The following is a 20,323-nucleotide window of genomic DNA, read 5'->3' as shown; positions in this document are numbered from 1 at the left end:
ATCGCATTTGTAAATATACAGGATGATGTGGCAGTGTTTTGGTAGATCGAGAATGTTTTGAAGAATACCCACGCCTGCACCGATATACATTTTTTTTCAAATATTTTTCTCCCTTTTCATCTGAAAAAGCAAAATTATAAATACGTAAGTTTTCACATATTCAGTCTACCCTTTTGCCTTTCATCTGTAAATTAATTTCCATCCCTTTGAAATCAAAACTCTCATTAAAGCGACGATCTTTCCTTTTTTTTTCAAAACTCAATGGCTGAAATAGTTGTTAGCGCCGTCATCACAGTGCTGTGTGAGAAGCTGATCTCCGGTGACTTGATGAAGCTGGCTCGATCGGAAGGGATCGATTCTCAGCTGAAGAAATGGAAGAAAAACCTGCCCCTGATCCAAGCCGTGCTTGCTGATGCAACCCAGAAGGAGATTAAAGAGAAAGCTGTTCAACTGTGGGTGAACGATCTTCAGGATTTGGCTTACGACATAGACGATGTACTCGACGATTTGGCCACCGAGGTTATGCGACGCAAGTTGAATCAGGAAGCGCATGCCACCACCAGCATTGGTAAGGTATGGAAGTTCTTCCCAAATTGCTGTACTAAATTCTCTCCTCGTAACATTATGTATGGTCGGAAGATGAGTTCAAAGCTAGATAAGATCACTACCAAATTGCGTGATCTTGTTGTCCAGAAAAATGACCTGGGTTTGAATGTGACTGATGAAAGGTCAACTCTAGAGAGACGGCTTGAGGAAAATTCACTGGTTGATGAGTCCAAAATCATGGGTCGGGAAGGGGATAAAGTGACATTGATGGGTAAGTTGTTAGGTTGTGAAGAATGTGATGAAAATGTGAGCGTAGTGTCGATAGTTGGAATGGGTGGGATAGGAAAAACCACTCTTGCCAAAGTTTTATACAACGATGAGAAAGTGAAGGATCACTTTGAGCTCAGAGCGTGGGTTTGTGTTTCTGAAGAGTTGGATGTATTTAACATTAGCAAGGCTATTTTTCAAGCAGTAACCGGGAAAAACAAAGATTTTGCTAATCTAGATCTGCTTCATGTGGCCCTCAAAAAAGAACTTTCAAAGAAGAGGTTCCTACTTGTTCTGGACGATGTCTGGAACGAAGACCACAAAAAGTGGGAACTCCTCCAAAGCCCTCTTCTTGCAGGGGCACCTGGAAGTAGAATTATTGTCACAACCAGGAGTACCAGGGTTGCATCGGTGATGGACTCACAAGAAACTTACCCTCTGGACGTTTTGTCAAATGAAGATGGTTTATCATTATTTGCTCAACACGCATTAGGTGAAAAAAGCTTTGACAAACATCCAACACTTAAGTTGCTTGGTGAAGGTATGGTTCAGAAATGTGGTAGATTGCCTTTGGCTTTGAAAGCACTTGGGAGGATCTTGAAGGGAAATAGGAATGGTGATAAATGGCAGGAGTTGTTGAAGAGTGAGATATGGGATATAGAGGATGGAAGTGATATTCTTCCGGCTCTAAGATTAAGCTACTATCACCTCCCTCCACATCTGAAGCAGTTGTTTGCATACTGCTCCTTAATTCCCAAAGACTATGTGTTTGACAAGAATAAGTTAGTCCTATTGTGGGTGGCAGAAGGATTTTTGTCCCAATCAAAAGGAAACAAGTCAATGGAGCGTTTAGGTCATGAGTATTTTGAAGAGCTAAAGTCAAGGTCCTTTTTTCAACTTTCAACGGATGACGAATTAGGATACACAATGCATGACCTGATAAATGATTTGGCCACAAGTGTTGCAGGAGAGTTTTCCTTTAGATTGGATGGTGAGGTGGATGTATCTGCCATGAATGAAACTTTTGATAAGTTTCTTCACTTCTCACTTATAGGTTCAGGATCTAGATCATTTAGAAAGCTCAAGGAATTACAAAGAGCTAAACGTTTGCGAACTGTCTTACTAATCTCAGTACCTTGGGAAATTGGTAGCTTATTGGACGAATTACTTCCTGAACTACAGTTCCTGAGGGTGCTAAGTGTCGTGGGCTTGAATCCCAGTGATTACCAGAATCCATTGGTAGCTTATTGGCGAGAAGGTATTTTTTCAATCAGATGGATACCAGAATCCATTGGTAGTCTCAAGCATCTACGGTATCTTAATTTTTCTTTTACTGATATCAGATGTTTGCCAGAACAAGTGAGTGACCTTTATAATCTACAGAGTTTGTTGGTTCAGGATTGTTATGAGTTATCAAGCTTGCCAAAAAGTTTTGCAAAGTTGATAAACCTTCGACATTTTGGAATAGATAATACTCCAAAGGTGATCAAGTTGCCCTTAGGAATTGGTGGCTTGACGAGTCTACAAACTCTATCCAAGGTCATGATTGAAGAAGCCAACGGGTTCAAAATATCAGATCTTAAGGAATTATCGGATCTTCAAGGTCAGCTTTTCATTATTGGTCTGGACAAAGTGATAAATCCAATCCATGCAAAGGATGCCAATTTACATCAAAAGAAGGGTCTTGAAGTTTTGGAGATGGAATGGAGTGATAATGTGTTTGATGATTCTCGGGATGAGACGATTGAATATGAAGTACTTGAAGAACTAAGGCCTCCTCCTAAGTTAAAAATCCTCAAGATTTTGTATAACAAGGGAACGAGATTTCCTAGTTGGGTCGGGGATCCCTCGTTTGATGAGTTAACAGAGCTTACATTATGTGGTTGTAGAAGTACACAGTTACCAACACTTGGATGTTTACGGTCTCTTAAGAAATTGTTTGTTGAAAGCATGAGTGAAGTGAAGAGTGTGGGTTTTGAGTTTCTTGCACCTGTAAGTTCTTTTATTGGCATTGGATTTCCATGGCTTGAAGTTCTGGAATTTTATGATATGGAAGGTTGGAAGAGATGGTCGATTAATAATGGCAATGAACATGGAACTCCTAGTTCTTTTCCTCGTCTTCATGAGATCTCTATTAGATATTGTCCAGAACTAGCTGATGTGTCAATCGGATTGATACCTTCACTTCGGGTTTTATATATTGAAGAATGTTCCGAAGCAGTGTTAAGAAGCATGGTTGGTTTGTCCTCGTCACTTGTTAAATTGGATATTTTGGATGTTAAAGGACTTACCCGACTACATGGAGAAGATTTAATGCATCTTAGGGCACTTGAACATCTGTACATTGAAAAATGTGATGAACTGAGATACTTGTGGGAACGAGAATCAGAGGCATGCAAGAGTCTTGTGAGTTTACAGAAGCTGGAAGTATATGATTGTAAAAAGTTGGTTTCATCAGCCGAGAAAGAGGTTAATTTTGGGAAGAGCATGAAATCTCTTAAAGAAGTGAAGTTTAGTGTTTGTGAGACGCTGGAGAGTTACAGTTGTCCAAATAGTGTTGAGAGGTTGGTGATCAACAGTTGTGATTCAATGATATCCTTGACCTTCTCAGCATTGCAGGAGCAGCCATCCGGTATCACTGAATTGATCGTCAGTGATTGTGATAACATACAGTTACAACCCAATCTCATTCCAGTCACAGATTGTGGTTTTCTCCCCATGTCTCGCCTAATATCTCTTGATATCAGTGATTGCAAGAATCTAAAGTCATTTCCTCATGAGCATTTTCAAAGTCTCACATCTTTGGAAGAAATGTATATAAATGAATGTCCAAGTATGGACTACTCCTTCCCTTGTGGGGTGTGGCCTCCTAATTTAAGGATGCTCTTAAAAACACAAACACACAAACTTCCCAACTTGAACAGTTTATTTAATATAAACCAGTTCGATTATACATCAACTTACACCAGAAATCTCACTACAATCACACTCACTCTCGGATGAAAATAAGAACACGATCTAAAACTACGATCTTCTACTAGAGAAAACCCTAACAGTTACCGAGAGAACAAAGAAGATGTGTATATGCTTTTAACAACTGAACTACTACACCGATACAATGAACAAGATATTTTATCAACTCACATAACACCTGAAGATCCGCAAATCTGGGTTCAACAACACTAATAAAAATAAGACTCAATCTGTTCAGTGTAAAAATTGTGGAATTAAAGGTCATACAATTGATAAATGCTATAAGCTAATTGGTTATCCCAAAGATTTTAAGTCAAGAAATGAGTCCAGTAATCAGAATAACTTTAATAAAAATGTTTCTGCCAATTCCTCTACTACTACTTCTGGTAATTCTATTCCTTCTAGTACTCCTGATTCTAGTAGGGATTCAGAATTTCATCAGCTCACAAAGGAACAATACTTCAAATTTTTACAACTTATTGGTGATAGACAGCTTAATGAGGAAACTTCTGCCAGTGTTAATATGGCAGGTACTTGTTTGTTTCAAGCCTTTAATTCCTCTGTTAGTCCTTTAAAGTGGATTGTTGATTCTGGAGCTAATCAACATATGATTGCTTCTGAGTCTCTTCTTCATGATACTGTGGATGTATCTAAATTAGATCTTCTGGTTAGCCATCCTAATGGTACTTCAGCTAAAATTGAAAAAATTGGAAACTTAAATTTGTCTAATTCTTTGACTCTTTTTGATGTTTTTGCTGTTCCTGATTTTAATGTTAACTTGTTGTCTGTTCATAAGGTTTGTAAAGACAGTAATTGTGAGGTTGTTTTTAATGAACATAGTTGTAAAATTCAGGGTTTACAATCAAAGGAGATGGTGGGGAATGGTAGAGAATCTGAGGGTCTCTATTACATCAATAGTGAACCTTCAGGTAATTTGTGTAGTAATAGTCATTCTGTTTCTGTGTGTTGTGTGTCAAAATTGACTTGGCATAATAGACTTGGTCATCCTTCTGATCAAGCCCTAGGTTCTTTAAGAACTCAATTAAATTTTGGAAATGAACTACTGCCACCATGTGATGTATGTCATAAGGCTAAGCAAACTCGGGAGTCATTTCCTGCTAGTCAACATGTTACTACTAAACTGGGTGAGTTAATACATTTGGATGTTTGGGGACCTTATAGAGTGACAACTTCAGAAGGATTTAGGTATTTTTTAACCATAGTTGATGATTATTCTAGAGCTACATGGGTTTATTTGTTGAAATCAAAAGATGAAGTTTATGGTTGTGTTCTTGTTTTCTTTAATATTCTGTTTAATCAATTTGGAGTTAAAATTAAAACAGTTAGGTCAGACAATGGAACTGAGTTTTTGAATTTTAAAATGAGACAATTGTTTGAATCTAAAGGTGTTTTGCATCAAACTTCATGTGTTCACACTCCACAACAAAATGGAGTGGTTGAAAGAAAACATAGACATATTCTTAATGTTGCAAGGTCTTTGATGTTTCAATCTGGGTTACCTTTAAAATTTTGGGGAGAGGCAATCCTAACTGCTGTTTTCTTAATTAATAGAACTCCTACATCTGTTTTACATGGTTCTTCTCCTTATGAGTTGGTTTATAAAACTGCTCCTGTTTTTGATAAACTTAGGGTTTTTGGCTGTTTATGTTTTGCAACAAAGTTAAATAATTCTGACAAATTTTCTGAAAGAGCTGATAAGTGTATATTTCTTGGTTATGCTTTTGATAAAAAGGGTTATAAAGTATTAAGTCTTGATACAAATCTTATTTTTGTTTCCAGGGATATAAAATTCTATGAGTCTGTTTTTCCTTTCAAGCTAAAGCATTCATCTTTAACAGATAAATCTAATGTTGCTTTGAATGATCCCTTTTCCTATGATGAGTCAATATCTTCTAGTGTTTTACTAGACAATACTAATTTAGATGAACTGAGAGGTGCCCATCAGTTGAGTGGTATTGATGCAGACCATAACTTGGATGAGACTGTTTCTTTTGATGTCAGCAACCAGTCTGGTGAGGCAGATGTGCCCTCATCTGATGAGGTGGTTCCAAATTCTTCTTTATTGACTGAGGAAAATGTTTTGATTAATACTAGTCCTTCTGAAGAACAGTCCTCTAGGGTCACAAGGTCCGGACGTAGTGTTCATATGCCTCTTAGATTTAGTGATTATGTTGTGGAAGGAAAACATAAATATGGTATAGAAAGATCTGTCAATTACTCAGCTTTAAATTCTGAAAATTATTGCTTTATTGCTAATCTTAATAAAACAGTAGAACCTAAAACTTACAGTGAAGCAGTTTTAGATCCTAAATGGATAAAAGCAATGAATGAAGAAATGGAAGCTCTATATAGGAATAATACTTGGGAAATAGTAGATCTTCCTAAGGGAAGAAAAGCTATTGGTTGTCGTTGGATTTATAAAGTTAAGTATAAGTCAAATGGAGAAATTGAAAGATATAAAGCTAGGTTAGTTGCTAAAGGGTACAGTCAAAGAGAAGGTATAGATTATGAGGATACTTTCTCTCCTGTTGCTAAAATTGTTACTATCAGAATTTGTTTAACTTTAGCTATTCATCATGCATGGCCTTTATATCAATTGGATATAAATAATGCTTTTTTATATGGTGATTTGTCTGAAAATGTTTATATGCAACTTCCTGAAGGGTATCATTCAAAAAAGGATAATAGAGTTTGTAGATTAATCAAATCACTTTATGGGCTTAAACAAGCTCCTAGGAAATGGAATGAAAAATTGAGTTCTTCTCTTTCTTCATTTGGTTTTGAACAAAGTATTAATGATTATTCATTATTTGTTAAAAGAATAAAACATGTTATAGTCATTTTGTTGGTTTATGTGGATGATATTATTATCACTGGAAATTGTAAAGATGAATTAGAAAATGTTAAATGTTTTTTAAAATCTCAATTTTTGATAAAAGATTTAGGAGAGTTGAAATATTTTCTTGGAATTGAAGTAATTAGAACAGATCAGGGTATTTGTCTAAATCAAAGGAAATATTGTTTGGAATTGCTACAAGAGTTTGGTATGCTTGCTTGTAAACCTGTTAAAACACCTTTGGAACCTAATCTTGTTATTAAGAAAGAATGTGATCTAGATCCTTCTGATTATGTGGTAAATATTACAGAATTTCAAAAACTAATTGGTAAACTGATCTATTTAACTATGACAAGACCTGATATTTCATATGCTGTGCAAATTTTGAGTCAGTACATGCATAAACCTTATAAATCTCATGTGAATATAGCTTTAAGATTGTTGAGATACTTAAAAGATTGTCCAGGGAAAGGAATTCATATAACAAAAACTGATTCTCTTAGTCTCATTGGTTTTGTTGATGCTGATTGGGCAAAATGTTTGTTTAGTAGAAGATCTGTTACAGGATATCTTGTTTATTTTGCTGGTTCACTTGTGTCCTGGAAAAGCAAGAAACAGAGTACTGTTTCTCGCTCTTCCACTGAATCTGAATACAGGGCATTAGGATCTATAACTTGTGAGGTAATTTGGATTCTAAAATTACTATATGATTTGGGAATAACTGGTTTAACTCCAGTCAATATTTTTTGTGACAATGAATCAGCAATCAAACTTGTATTAAATCCTGTATTTCATGAGAGATCTAAACATTTTGAAGTAGATCTACATTTTGTTAGAGAAAAGGTTGAAAATGATATTATAAAAGTTAATAAGATTAATTCTTTAAATCAAAATGCAGATGTTTTAACTAAAGCTCTTGGATCTTCTCAACATGAATATATTTCTAATAGACTAGGTTTAATAAATGTTTTTAAATATAATAAATCATAAGTTAATTAATGTTCAGTTTGTGGGGGGGTGTTGAAAATACCTTTATTTACAAACTGAACATTAAATGTGAAGGGTGTGTTTTGTACAATATTGCTATTTGTGGGTAGTTTGTATAAGTTCTTTATGCAGGTGAGTTTTCGGGTTAATACTCGGGTTAAGGCGCGGATCTTCAGGTGTTATGTGAGTTGATAAAATATCTTGTTCATTGTATCGGTGTAGTAGTTCAGTTGTTAAAAGCATATACACATCTTCTTTGTTCTCTCGGTAACTGTTAGGGTTTTCTCTAGTAGAAGATCGTAGTTTTAGATCGTGTTCTTATTTTCATCCCTACTAGAATCAGGAGTACTAGAAGGAATAGAATTACCAGAAGTAGTAGTAGAGGAATTGGCAGAAACATTTTTATTAAAGTTATTCTGATTACTGGACTCATTTCTTGACTTAAAATCTTTGGGATAACCAATTAGCTTATAGCATTTATCAATTGTATGACCTTTAATTCCACAATTTTTACACTGAACAGATTGAGTCTTATTTTTATTAGTGTTGTTGAACCCAGATTTGTTATTAAACCTGCTATTAAAAGCAGCAGGTTGAGACTTGGAAAAGGACTGTGAAGACTGAAGAGAAGACAAGGATCCATTTCTTTGAATAGATTCTTCTCTTGAAAGAATAGAGAATGCAGTTTTAACATTAGGTAAGGGTTCCATTAACAAAATATGACTTTTTACTTGACCATAGGACTCATCAAGCCCAGACAAAAATTGCATAAGTTTCATGAGATTAGAATGATCTTTCATTTTGATAGCAGCTTCACAAGTACACTCGGTCAAGCTAGTAAGACCATCAAATTCCTTCCACAAGGAATCAAGTTTATTAAAGTAGTCAGACAAGGAAATTCCATTTTGTTTAAGTGTATTAATTTGTTGATGTATATTAAACACCACAGATCCATCTGACTTATTATAAGTTTCAAACAAATTATTCCAAATATCCTCAGCTACCTCAGAGTAAGCTTGACTCTGATATATAGAATCAGAGATAGAAGATAAAAGCCAGGAACATACAACAGCATTAGCCCTATCCCACTTAGATTTTTTTTGACTCATCAACACTAGTTTTCTTAAGAGTACCATCAATAAATCCAAGTTTATTCCTAGCTTTGAGAGCTCTAGAAATAGAACTCTTCCACAATCGAAAATTTTCATTTCCAGTTAATTTTGTAGTAACTATTGAAGTAATAGCATTATCAGATGGATGAATGTAGAGAGGATCATCAAAGTTAATTGACTCATCCTTTCCACTTCCACTAGGTATAGAACCAGAATCACCACTCGAAGTAGTGTCTCCGGCCATTTAAACGGGGTAAAGAACAACAAATAATACCACAAACCGAAGACAACAGTACTGATCTAATGTCCAGATGGTCACCAGGTATGTTAGGGCCCAAGACAATCAGTACAGTGTCAAAGAACAAAGAAGCAAGAACATATAATGCAAGAAACAGACAAAGTACTGATCTAATGTCCAGATGGTCACCAGGTATGTTAGGGCCCAAGACAATCAGTACAGTGTCAAAGAACAAAGAAGCAAGAACATATAATGCAAGAACCAGACAAAGGTATGCACAATACTGACACAGATTCCAATCAATAGAAAAAAAAAAGGAACAAAACAGTCCTCACAGTGAGTTGGAAGCGACCAAAGGAATCGACTCTCTAAGTCCGTTCTCAACTAGGGTTTATCGGTGATCAAATCCGACCCCTAGGGAGTTATTTCAGAGTAGAGATTAATCGATTATGATATCTTTGAAGATCAACGGAAGCGACGCGCTAATACCACAAGCGTTTATTCCAACTTTACTTGTTACCTGCAAGAATCAAAACATTCTCGCAGTACCAGGATCTTGAACAAGAATCATACAAAAAACTGTAAAGAACAGAAATGATCTTCTCAAAACGAAATCAGAAACATACCGTCCTTAGATTGACGATCCGATGATGAGAATCACGATCGACCGTCTTACAACAACAAATCGGAGCCTAAAAGCTCTGATACCATCTTAAAAACACAAACACACAAACTTCCCAACTTGAACAGTTTATTTAATATAAACCAGTTCGATTATACATCAACTTACACCAGAAATCTCACTACAATCACACTCACTCTCGGATGAAAATAAGAACACGATCTAAAACTACGATCTTCTACTAGAGAAAACCCTAACAGTTACCGAGAGAACAAAGAAGATGTGTATATGCTTTTAACAACTGAACTACTACACCGATACAATGAACAAGATATTTTATCAACTCACATAACACCTGAAGATCCGCGCCTTAACCCGAGTATTAACCCGAAAACTCACCTGCATAAAGAACTTATACAAACTACCCACAAATAGCAATATTGTACAAAACACACCCTTCACATTTAATGTTCAGTTTGTAAATAAAGGTATTTTCAACAGATGCTAAGCATAGGTGGATTAAATAAGCCCATGTCAGAATGGGGCCTGCAGAATTTTCCAACCTCACTAGTTCAACTATACTTAGAGGGTGAAAATTCAGGAGTGGTTTCATTTGCAGTGGCAGACGATCTGAGGAATACTTCAACTACTCCATCATCATCATCATCTTTTCTTCTTCCACCATCTCTGGTTTTTCTAGAAATCAATGGTTTTAAGGATGTGGAATCATTTTCAGAGGTCTTACCACACCTCCCCTGCCTTAAAACACTTAATATTTGGTCATGCCCGAAGATTACAGATCTTAAGACAACATCCGGCCCATCTAATTTGACAATAACAGTGCGGTAGTAGAAAAGGTATGTATGTCATCTCCTTGCTCATCATTGATCAGTTACATAAGTATTAGGAATATCAATTTTAAGACTTGTTTGTTTCGTTGGTTGAGAAGATTATTTTAAATATTTAACCAAAAATCAAAACTTATACTAAAAGAAGAAGAAAAAAATTGCAAGTGCAGTGGCAATGAATAGCTTTTCATTTGTTTTTCAGAACTTTTACCATTAAGTTGCTATGTTTCCATGCGAGGAAGAAATTAATGAATACTTGTATCTTACTGTTATATAGGTTACAAATGTGTTATTTTTTACCTGCATTGTGTTACAAAATCTTTGTGTTTCCTTTTTTATTGTCATATTTTTGTTTTCATTGATATCAGCTTCCAATAACCTTGCCCATTGTTAAAAGAAAAACTAGTAAAGATAACAAGACTGCACAACTTGCATTTCATCCACAAACTTTGACATTTTAGGTCAAAACCTATTGTCACTAAGATCTTGACTTTGATAAATTTTGTACAAATTTGGCACTGTCTTAATTCCTTTGTAGTATTTGGTATACGACTTCACATTTTCTTACAAATTTGTATCAATTGTCAGGTTAGTATTAGTCCATTTTACATTAAAACTTTTTCTGTTGATGTAAAAATACGGTCAAACTTTGTATAGAATGACTAAATGTGTTATTTATTTTTTTTGTGTGTGTGATTATCATTTTCTTATTTCTAGGTAATAAGTACCGTAAGGATGATGTAAATACTATATACTCTAAACTTTTCTAGAAATATATTCCCCAACTTCTTTGCTCTCGTTAGTGATTACTGGAAGAGATTGTTAATGAAATCATTAAAACAATATCCAGTTTTACTTATGACTTTTATTCTTGATCACTCGATTTTTCTACAGGTGAAACATGGAGCAAGGCTATCTACGCCATGCTAGAGAGGCAATTATATGGTGAATATGCATGAGGAGATTATTACACGGTTGCAGAAGGTCATTGGATTGTAAATACTAAATAGTAAATACGAAATACATTTTCTAAATCTGGGATAATTAGTGATGGATCTAACCATGTATTGGTTTGTTGACAGTGCTTGGATGCATAGGCGCTTCCATCAAAGACTGGGGTGTGGGTTTAAGTGTGGTTAGGCTGGTGGGGTCCCACTATGAGCTAGTAGCATTGGTTCTGGGTCTCGGATACAAAAACTTGACTACCAAGGTGTTGGGGTTTTCAAAATTGGTTGTAAATTTGAATGATTTTGTTGCCAAAAAAAAAAAAACTGAATGATCCACAAAACTAAACAAACTTTGAGACTTTTTTATAATTTGTCCTAAAAATTATAAATTTATAGTAAGACTTGTTTACAAATTGGTGAAATGATTTAACTGATAAAAATAAAACTACAATTAACACGAAGTTTATACTTACTCTGTCTATATTATTAAAAACTCTTTAGCTCTGAATCAAAGAAATCTCATCATCCATACGTAACGAATTGATATGGTATATTCATATCATACTATATGAATAGTAAGAATTAGTAGGCATTCATGCTTAAGTTTTGTTTCGTTATGAATATTTTTTTACTATTGTACCAAAAAAACCTCTATCTCCATTTAAAATGTGGATAAATCTTTGGGATAATGTCAGAGGTCCTATAAACTCTGTCATTTTGTTTGGAAAGATCCTTAATGTTTTTTATTTTTATAGTATGAGGTTTTAAAGTCCATTTTCCCTTGGTAAAAAAGGTCATTTGAAAAAAAAAATGGAAAGTTACCTTTGTCATGTCATTAATAAGATAGTCAACATGGATTTAACATTTGTGAAGAATTTCTTTTTCCATATATTTTTTTCTATTTTATTTAGGGGTTGGCTAAAAAGACACATTATTTTTCCATTTAGACACCATATTTGATTTTTAAGGTTGTTTTATTGGTTGAATTTGTATTGTTTTTCGGAAAAGTAATTATAAACAATTTATTATAGGTTGATTTTTAATAAAAATGTTGATAGGGTGTTTAACGGGTGTCTTAATAGCAACACCTTTTTTTTATTTTGAAATTAGAATGGCCCACCCTACCTCCTAACCCCCTCGTATCTCTTCATCTTCATCCCTATATCATATAGCTGTCTTGGCTTCATATTCTTGTTAAACATAGCAAAAATATATCCATAAATTTAACTTTTTGTGAACAAAGATAATGAATGACCCAGAAACATGGCTACCACACTCATTCCTATTTTTGCTCCAAAAACTCCATTCCATGCGCAATTGAAACTGCTATCGCCGTTATTAATATCATCTTCAAAGTATTCTCTATTGATCGTGAGTTGCAGATTATATATGTAATTTGGTATTTTTTCCATAATTGATTTCTTTCATTAAACATAATTATATACACCAACATCATCCACGAATGGGCCAAATACAGTGGGCTGAAAATCGTGTGTGTGTGTGTGTGTGTGAGTGAGAGAGAGAGAGAGAGAGAGAGAGAGAGAGAGAGAGAGAGAGAGAGAGAGAGAGAGAGAGAGAGAGAGAGAGAGAGCCACTTTTATTTATAAATATAAAAATTATTAAATAAGTATTAAATTTAAAAAAATGAAAGAAAATGGAAAATAAATGCACCAAGGGCATAAGAATCATTTCAATTTTTTGAGGGACCAAAAAGACACTGAAATTATCTCAAAATAAACACCAAGCCAAATAAAATAAAATAAAATAAATTAAGGTTTGGACTCAATCTTAGAAAAAATATATAGGAACCATTATTTGCAGTTTTGTCTTCCGAAAATTTAACATGGGATGTCTTCTCAAGAACAAGAGTAGCAGCTACTTCATCTTCATTCTTATAACACAACCCTACCCAACCCTAAAACCTCCTCTTTACTGCCATTGCGATCGAACAAGAGAGAAGGTTAAGAGGGAAAGCCCAAAAATGATGAAATCGGGATAGAGAGAGGACGTCGGGAAGGAAAGAAGTGTTGTCGGAAAATGGTTGTGGCTGGTCGGAAATTGATCGTCAGAATCTTTGGCGAGAGAAGGAAGAAGGGAGGATCGGAGGAGGTGGTAATTTTGCTTGACATCCTTGGTTGGTAATTATTTCTTCATTTACATTTCTTTTTCTTTCCTCGTTAAAGCACACAACACCACCACCACAAACCACCGTCATCGCCAGTGGTGGTGGCTGCCGGAGGACCACCGTGGCACCACCTTGTTATGAAGAAAACAAAGGAAAGTGATTTTTTTATATATATTTTCTGTTTAAGTTGACGGTCAGGGAAGGATCAAAATTACAAATAAAATCCTTTTTGGACAAAAACCGACAAGAATCTAAACATAAGGACCAAATTGTAATTGAGGCACATTATAAAATGTATAAGTCAGCTTTGCAGTACTCGGTCAACCTTGCTAATTTCACCTTTTGAAATCAAAACCTTCAGCAAAGAAACGATATTTCCTTTTTCCTAATTCCAAATTCGAATGGCTGAAATCGCTGTTACTGCCGTCATCACTGTGCTGTGTGAGAAGCTGATCTCTGGTGACCTGATGAAGGTGGCTCGATCTGAAGAAATCGATTCTCAGCTGAACAAATGGAAGAAAACCTTACCCCTGATCCAAGCCGTGCTTGGTGATGCAAGCCAGAAACACATAACAGACAGAGCTGTTCGATTGTGGGTGAACGATCTCCAGGAATTGGCTTACGACATAGACGATGTACTTGATGATCTGGCCACGGAGGCTCTGCGACGCAAGTTGAATCAAGAAGCTCATGCCAGCACCAGCACCAGTACTGGTAAGGTATTGAAATTCTTCCCAAATTGTTGTACAAATTTCACTCCTCGCAACTTCATGTATGGTCGGAAGATGAGTTCAAAGCTAGATGAGATCACTGCCAAATTGCGTCATCTTGTTGACCAGAAAAATGATTTGGGTTTGAATGTGAATGTTGAAAGGTCAAATATAAGAGAGAAACTGTTGGAGCAGACGTCACTGGTTGATGAGTCCAAAATCATGGGTCGGGAAGGGGATAAAGAGGCCTTGATGGGGAAATTATTGGGAAATGAAGGATGTGACCAGAATGTGAGCATAGTGTCGATAGTTGGAATGGGTGGGATAGGCAAAACCACTCTTGCGAAACTCTTATACAACGAGGAGAAAGTGAAGGATCACTTTGAACTGATGGCATGGGTTTGTGTTTCTGAAGAGTTGGATGTATTTAACATTAGCAAGGCAATCTTCCAAGCAGTAACCGGTAAAAACGAAGACTTTGCTAATCTCAATCTGCTTCACGTGGCCTTCAAAGAAAAACTTTCGAAGAAGAGGTTCTTACTTGTTCTAGACGATGTGTGGAACGAAGACCACAGTAAGTGGGAACTTCTTCAAAGCCCTCTTCTTGTAGGGGCACCTGGAAGTAAAGTTATTGTCACAACAAGGAGCACCAAGGTTGCATTGGTGATGGACTCGGAACTATCTTATGGTCTGGACGTTTTGTCAAGTGAAGATGCACTATCATTATTTGCTCAACAGGCTTTAGGTGAAAAAAACTTTGACAAACATCCAACACTTAAGTTGCTTGGTGAAGGTATTGTAAAAAAATGTGGTAGACTACCATTGGCTTTGAAAGCACTTGGGAGGGTTTTGAAGACTGATAGAAATAGTGATGAATGGGAGAAATTGTTGAAGAGTGAGGTATGGAATATAAAGGATGCAAGAGGGATTCTTCCGGCTCTTAAACTAAGCTACTATCATCTTCCTCCACATTTGAAACTGTTGTTTGCATACTCCTCCTTGTTTCCCAAGGACTATGTATTTGTCAAGAATAAATTAGTCCTGCTCTGGATGGGAGAGGGATTTTTGTCCCAATCAAAGTCAATGGAGAGTTTAGGTCATCAGTATTTTGAAGAGCTACAGTCAAGGTCCTTTTTTCAACATTCAACAAATGACAAGTTAACCTATACAATGCATGACCTGATAAACGACTTGGCCACAAGTGTTGCAGGAGAGTTTTTCTGTAGATTGGATGGTGAGATGAATGTATCCGACAGGAATGAAAATTTTGAGAAGTTTCGTCACTTTTCATTAGTAGGTCCGCGATTTGGATCATATGGAAATTTTAATGAATTACAAAGAGCTAAACGCTTGCGAACTTTCTTACCATTGCCAGGTGGTTGGTTAGACAGTGGTCATGTTGAATTACTTCACAAACTACAGTTCCTAAGGGTGCTAAGACTAACTCGAATCACAGAGGTGCCACAATCAATTGGTAGTCTCAAGCATCTTCGGTATCTTAATTTTTCTTATAGTGGAATCAGATGTTTGCCAGAACAAGTGGGTGACCTGTATAATCTACAGAGCTTGTTGCTTCAAAATTGTTTTATGTTATCTAGCTTACCAGTAAGTTTTGCAAAGCTAATAAACCTGCGACATCTTGACACAAGTGATACTCCGAAATTGAACAAGATGCCCTTAGGTATTGGTGGGTTGACAAGTCTACAAACTCTACCCAAGGTCACTGTTAAAGAAGCTAACGGGATCAAAATATCTGATCTTAAGGAATTATCGGATCTTCAAGGTCGGCTTTCCATTATTGGGCTGGAGAAAGTGATAGATCCAATAGAAGCAAAGGATGCCAACTTACATCAAAAGAAGGGTCTTGAAGTTTTGGAGATGGAATGGAGTGATAATGTGTTTGATGATTCTCGGGATGAGACGATTGAATATGAAGTACTTGAAGAACTAAGGCCTCCTCCTAAGTTAAAAATCCTCAAGATTTTCAATAACAAGGGAACAAGATTTCCTAGTTGGGTCGGGGATCCCACGTTTGATCACTTAACAGAGCTTACATTATCTGGGTGTAGAAGTACACATATAAGAGTTGGACATCTGAAGTCTCTTAAGAAATTGGTTGTTGAAAGCATGAATGAGGTGAAGACTGTGGGTTTTGAATTACTTGCACCTACCAATTCAAATCTTGGGATTGCATTTCCATCACTTGAAGTTCTGAAGTTTTATGATATGCAAGGTTGGCAGAGATGGTCAATTAATAGTGGCAATGAACATGGAACTCCTAGTTCTTTTCCTCGTCTTCATGAGATCTCTTTAATAAGTTGTCCACAACTATCTCAAGTGTCAATCGGATTAATACCTTCACTTCGGTTTTTACGTATAGAAGAATGTTCCGAAGCGGTGTTAAGAAACATGGTTGGTTTGTCCTCGTCACTTGTGGAACTAAAAATGGTGAATGTTATAGGATTTACTCAACTACATGGAGAAGAATTAATGCATCTTGGGGAAGTTAAACATCTATTTATTTATAGATGTGATGAATTGAGATACTTATGGGAACGAGAATCCGAAGCATGCAAAAGTCTTGTGAGTTTACAGATCTTGGAAGTACGTGATTGTAAAAAGTTGGTTTCATCAGCCGAGAACAACGTTAATTTTGGGGTTAAATTGGGATCTCTTAAACAAGTGTTGTTTATTAACTGTGGCAAACTAGAGAATTACAATTGTCCAAATAGTGTTGAGAATTTAGTGATCAGGGATTGTGATTCACTGACATCTTTGACCTTCTCAGCAGTGCATGAGCACCTGTTTGGCCTTACATCTCTTGACATCCGTAATTGCAAGAATCTAAAGTCATTTCCTCATGAGTATTTTCAAAGTCTCACATCTTTGGAAGAACTGGAGATACATGATTGTCCAAGTATTGATTACTCCTTTCCTTGTGGTTTGTGGCCTCCTAATTTACGCAAACTAACGATAGGATGCTTAAAAAAGCCAATGTCAGAGTGGGGCCTGCAGAATTTTCCAGCCACATTACTTGAACTATACTTGCATGGAAAAAATTCAGAAGTGGTTTCATTTGCAGTGGCAGAAGATGTGAAGAATACTATTACTACTCCATCATCATCATCATCTTTTCTTCTTCCACCATCTCTTGTTTCTCTAACACTTTGGAAGTTTACGGATGTGGAATCATTTTCAGAGGTCTTACAACACCTCCCATGCCTTAAAAGACTTGATATTTTGTCATGCCCTAAGATTACAGATCTTAACACAACTTTCGACCAATCAAATTTGACAATAAGGGTGGTTTAGCAGAAAAGTAGGCCATCTCCTTTTTGATCACCCTATAATAAACATCACAAATTCTTTTTTTACTTTTGCCTAAATGTAATATTCCTTGTTAAGTAGAGTTTCAGCGTCTGCGTTTTTTGCTTTTTTATTACTTGTCCCAAAAATTATTAACATTAATTTGAGACTTGTTGATTTGTTTGTTGATAATATTAAGATGATTATTGTAAATACTTTTGCCTAAGTGCAGCAGCTGAATAGCTTTTCGGTTTTTTGAATTAATTTGCTTTTTCTTTTAATCAACAGCAGCGATTTTATAAACTAAAAGCCAGCAGGAAGCTGGAAAGAAATACAAAGTAGAAAAAGTAAAACTATAGTTACAAACAAAAAGCAACAGCCCTATATTTTGATCTACCACGCCAAAACACACAAATTTCTAATAAAAATAAGCAAAACACAACTCATTACTCAAAAAGAAAAACACACACTAGATTAGCCCCATACCCGATCTTTTATTTGTGGGCCTTGGAAGAAGTACCAGATTTCTAGAGGCTAATTTTCATTTCTTTATATTGCAACATTTTTTTCTTATTAACGCATTTTACTTTGAAAAAATTATCCAATTACAACACGGTAGACGGTACTTTCAATTTGTTTTTTAGTAACCCATTGTACTTCAAAAGTCTACCCGCCTATAGCATTGTATTTTCAATCTTTCTTGTTTTAAGACAGTGTACTTTCAAAAGTGTACCTACCTACAGTATTGTACATTCAGTTATTTCCTTATTAACACATTGTACTTTGAAAAGTTTACCCACATATGGCATTGAACATTAAGGATTTGTTTGTGACTAGACCTTTTGGTTATGGGGTTGGGGAGGTATTACCCTTTGGATCTTAAATTCACCCGCATGGAATACCTAAAGTCTTTTGATATTGAGAAGAGGGAAACAGGGTCAATGTGCTCATGTGTATATTATGTTGTTCTAGAAAGATTTGCATAATTGTATTCTAAATACTCAAATGTGATGATGATTTTAAAGATTTTGTAGGTTATGGACTTAGAATCAGGGTATAATTTCTATATAACTCGAGTCTCGACCACTTTGATGAAGATCTAACCACGTTCCATGGAGAGGTAGAACTGTTGATTGAACATGATACGCTTAACAGTGAAAATGAATCCGATATTCTCATATATATATATATATATATATATATATATATATATATATATATATATATATATATATATATATATATATATCATTAGAATTACCATTATTACATAATAATAGAGGTTGATGGGTGCAAAGGAGGATCCGTTCTGTAACACCCAAAGTTTCAAAGGCCAAGAAAGGAAAGAAAAGCCCTAATTTAAGGACCGACTCGGCGAGTCCGAGCGGGATCCGGGTCGAGGCGTAAACGACCGACTCGGCGAGTCGGTCAAGATGACTTGGCGAGTCTGGTCTGTGCGTGGAAAACCCTAAATTCGGGACTTGGGGCCTATATAAATGTCTTAATCTTCTTCCTAGGGTTCCTTACTGCCTCTTTAGCCTTGGATATCAAACCCTAGCCGTCATATCTCCTAGTTGAGCCTTGGAAGGTGCATTAAAGCTTGGAAAAGGAAGAAGGAACTTGGAGGAGCAAGAAGGAGCTATAGATCTGGGATTGTGAGTTCATTCTGAGCACTTGGAGGTAATAAACTAGTTCCTGGACCCTTTTTGCACCTAGATCTATGTGTGGTTGTTGGGGCTCTTTTGCCATAATGTTATTATTTTGGGTTAGAAGCCGGATCTGGAGTTGCTACTTCAGATCCAAGTGTTTTAGGGCCTGGTGAAGCATAAAGTATCAGCCATTAAGTCGATTTTGAAGCCCCTTGGCCTTACACCCTAGTTTATGGCATATTTTTCCTAGATCTCCTTCTCTACACGTAAAGTTTGCAACTTTACGTGTGGAATAGGCTTGGGAAGGGTAGATCTACAGTTTGGAGTCCATGCATGACTCAAAAATCCTCTGCTTGTAAGGAGATCTGAAGGGACTCGACGAGTCCTTTGAGTGGACTCGGCGAGTAGCATGAAGTTGTGGAGAAACTCGACGAGTGGGATGAACAACTCGTCGAGTCGTATGAAGATTGTCTTGTACTCGGCGAGTATGTTCTTGGACTCGGCAAGTCAGGTCGCGAAACCCCAAATCCTTCGAGTTGTGACTCGAATCAGTGAGTCGGGTGGAGACTCAGTGAGTTGGATAGGTCTGGACTCAGAAATCGATAGACTCGGCGAGTCATGGACTGACTCGGCGAGTCGAGTCAGGAATGGAAGGAATCTGATCATTTTGAACTCGGCGAGTCAGTAAGGTGACTCGGCGAGTAGGGTTGACCTGGAAGGTTGACTTTGACCAGGACTTTGACCTTGGACCAGGGTGGACTTGGTTGTCTTTCGGGGGTCAGTTAGACTCAGTGTTGCATTGATATTGGTAGTTCGGGGAGCAAGAGGAGCAGGAGTTCCGTGAGTTGTCAGGCAGCAACTAGTGAGAGCATCAGCAAGTTCAGCCAGTGCAGGTGAGTTTCCCTTTGTGTGAATGGGTCTAAGGCCACAATGCCGGTCCATGTAGTTTTGAGTAGAAGACCCGGGGGTTAGCCCTAGGCACAGCATGTTAGTATTGTTTGCAGGACGTGGTCCAGTAATAGCGGGCGGGTGCCCAAGGAATTGTTTATATATGATAGTTGTACTTGTTGTCTGTGTGATACATGTATGTGCCTGGTAGGGAGGTGAGTGTGGGCGAGGTCCCGTATCTCACCAAT

The 20,323-nt window shown here is 36.6% G+C and overlaps 2 protein-coding genes and 1 long non-coding RNA gene across 3 annotated transcripts; all 3 read left to right on the top strand.

Moving 5' to 3' along the window:
* Nucleotides 1-184: 184 nt before the first annotated feature.
* On the top strand, nt 185-3,816 carry LOC111910787 (putative disease resistance RPP13-like protein 1). The gene has a single exon (XM_023906605.3). It carries the CDS (start codon nt 262-264, stop codon nt 3,814-3,816), a length of 3,555 nt encoding a protein of 1,184 aa, XP_023762373.1. The 5' UTR covers nt 185-261.
* A 6,527-nt stretch (nt 3,817-10,343) lies between these two features.
* On the top strand, nt 10,344-12,822 carry LOC111910794 (uncharacterized). The gene is made up of 3 exons (XR_006192733.2): nt 10,344-10,459; nt 11,345-11,434; nt 11,533-12,822. It is a non-coding gene; the product is annotated as an uncharacterized LOC111910794 (long non-coding RNA).
* A 1,038-nt stretch (nt 12,823-13,860) lies between these two features.
* On the top strand, nt 13,861-17,730 carry LOC111910795 (putative disease resistance protein At3g14460). The gene has a single exon (XM_023906612.1). The coding sequence runs from the start codon at nt 13,924-13,926 to the stop codon at nt 17,542-17,544; it is 3,621 nt and encodes a 1,206-aa protein (XP_023762380.1). The 5' UTR covers nt 13,861-13,923; the 3' UTR covers nt 17,545-17,730.
* The last annotated feature ends 2,593 nt before the right edge of the window (nt 17,731-20,323 follow it).

This window comes from Lactuca sativa, chromosome 1 (genome assembly GCF_002870075.4).
Source record: "Lactuca sativa cultivar Salinas chromosome 1, Lsat_Salinas_v11, whole genome shotgun sequence".
In the NCBI taxonomy this organism is placed as follows: domain Eukaryota; kingdom Viridiplantae; phylum Streptophyta; class Magnoliopsida; order Asterales; family Asteraceae; genus Lactuca; species Lactuca sativa.
The sequence above is the reverse complement of the archived record's forward strand: the minus strand, read 5'-3'. Positions and strand labels throughout refer to the sequence as shown.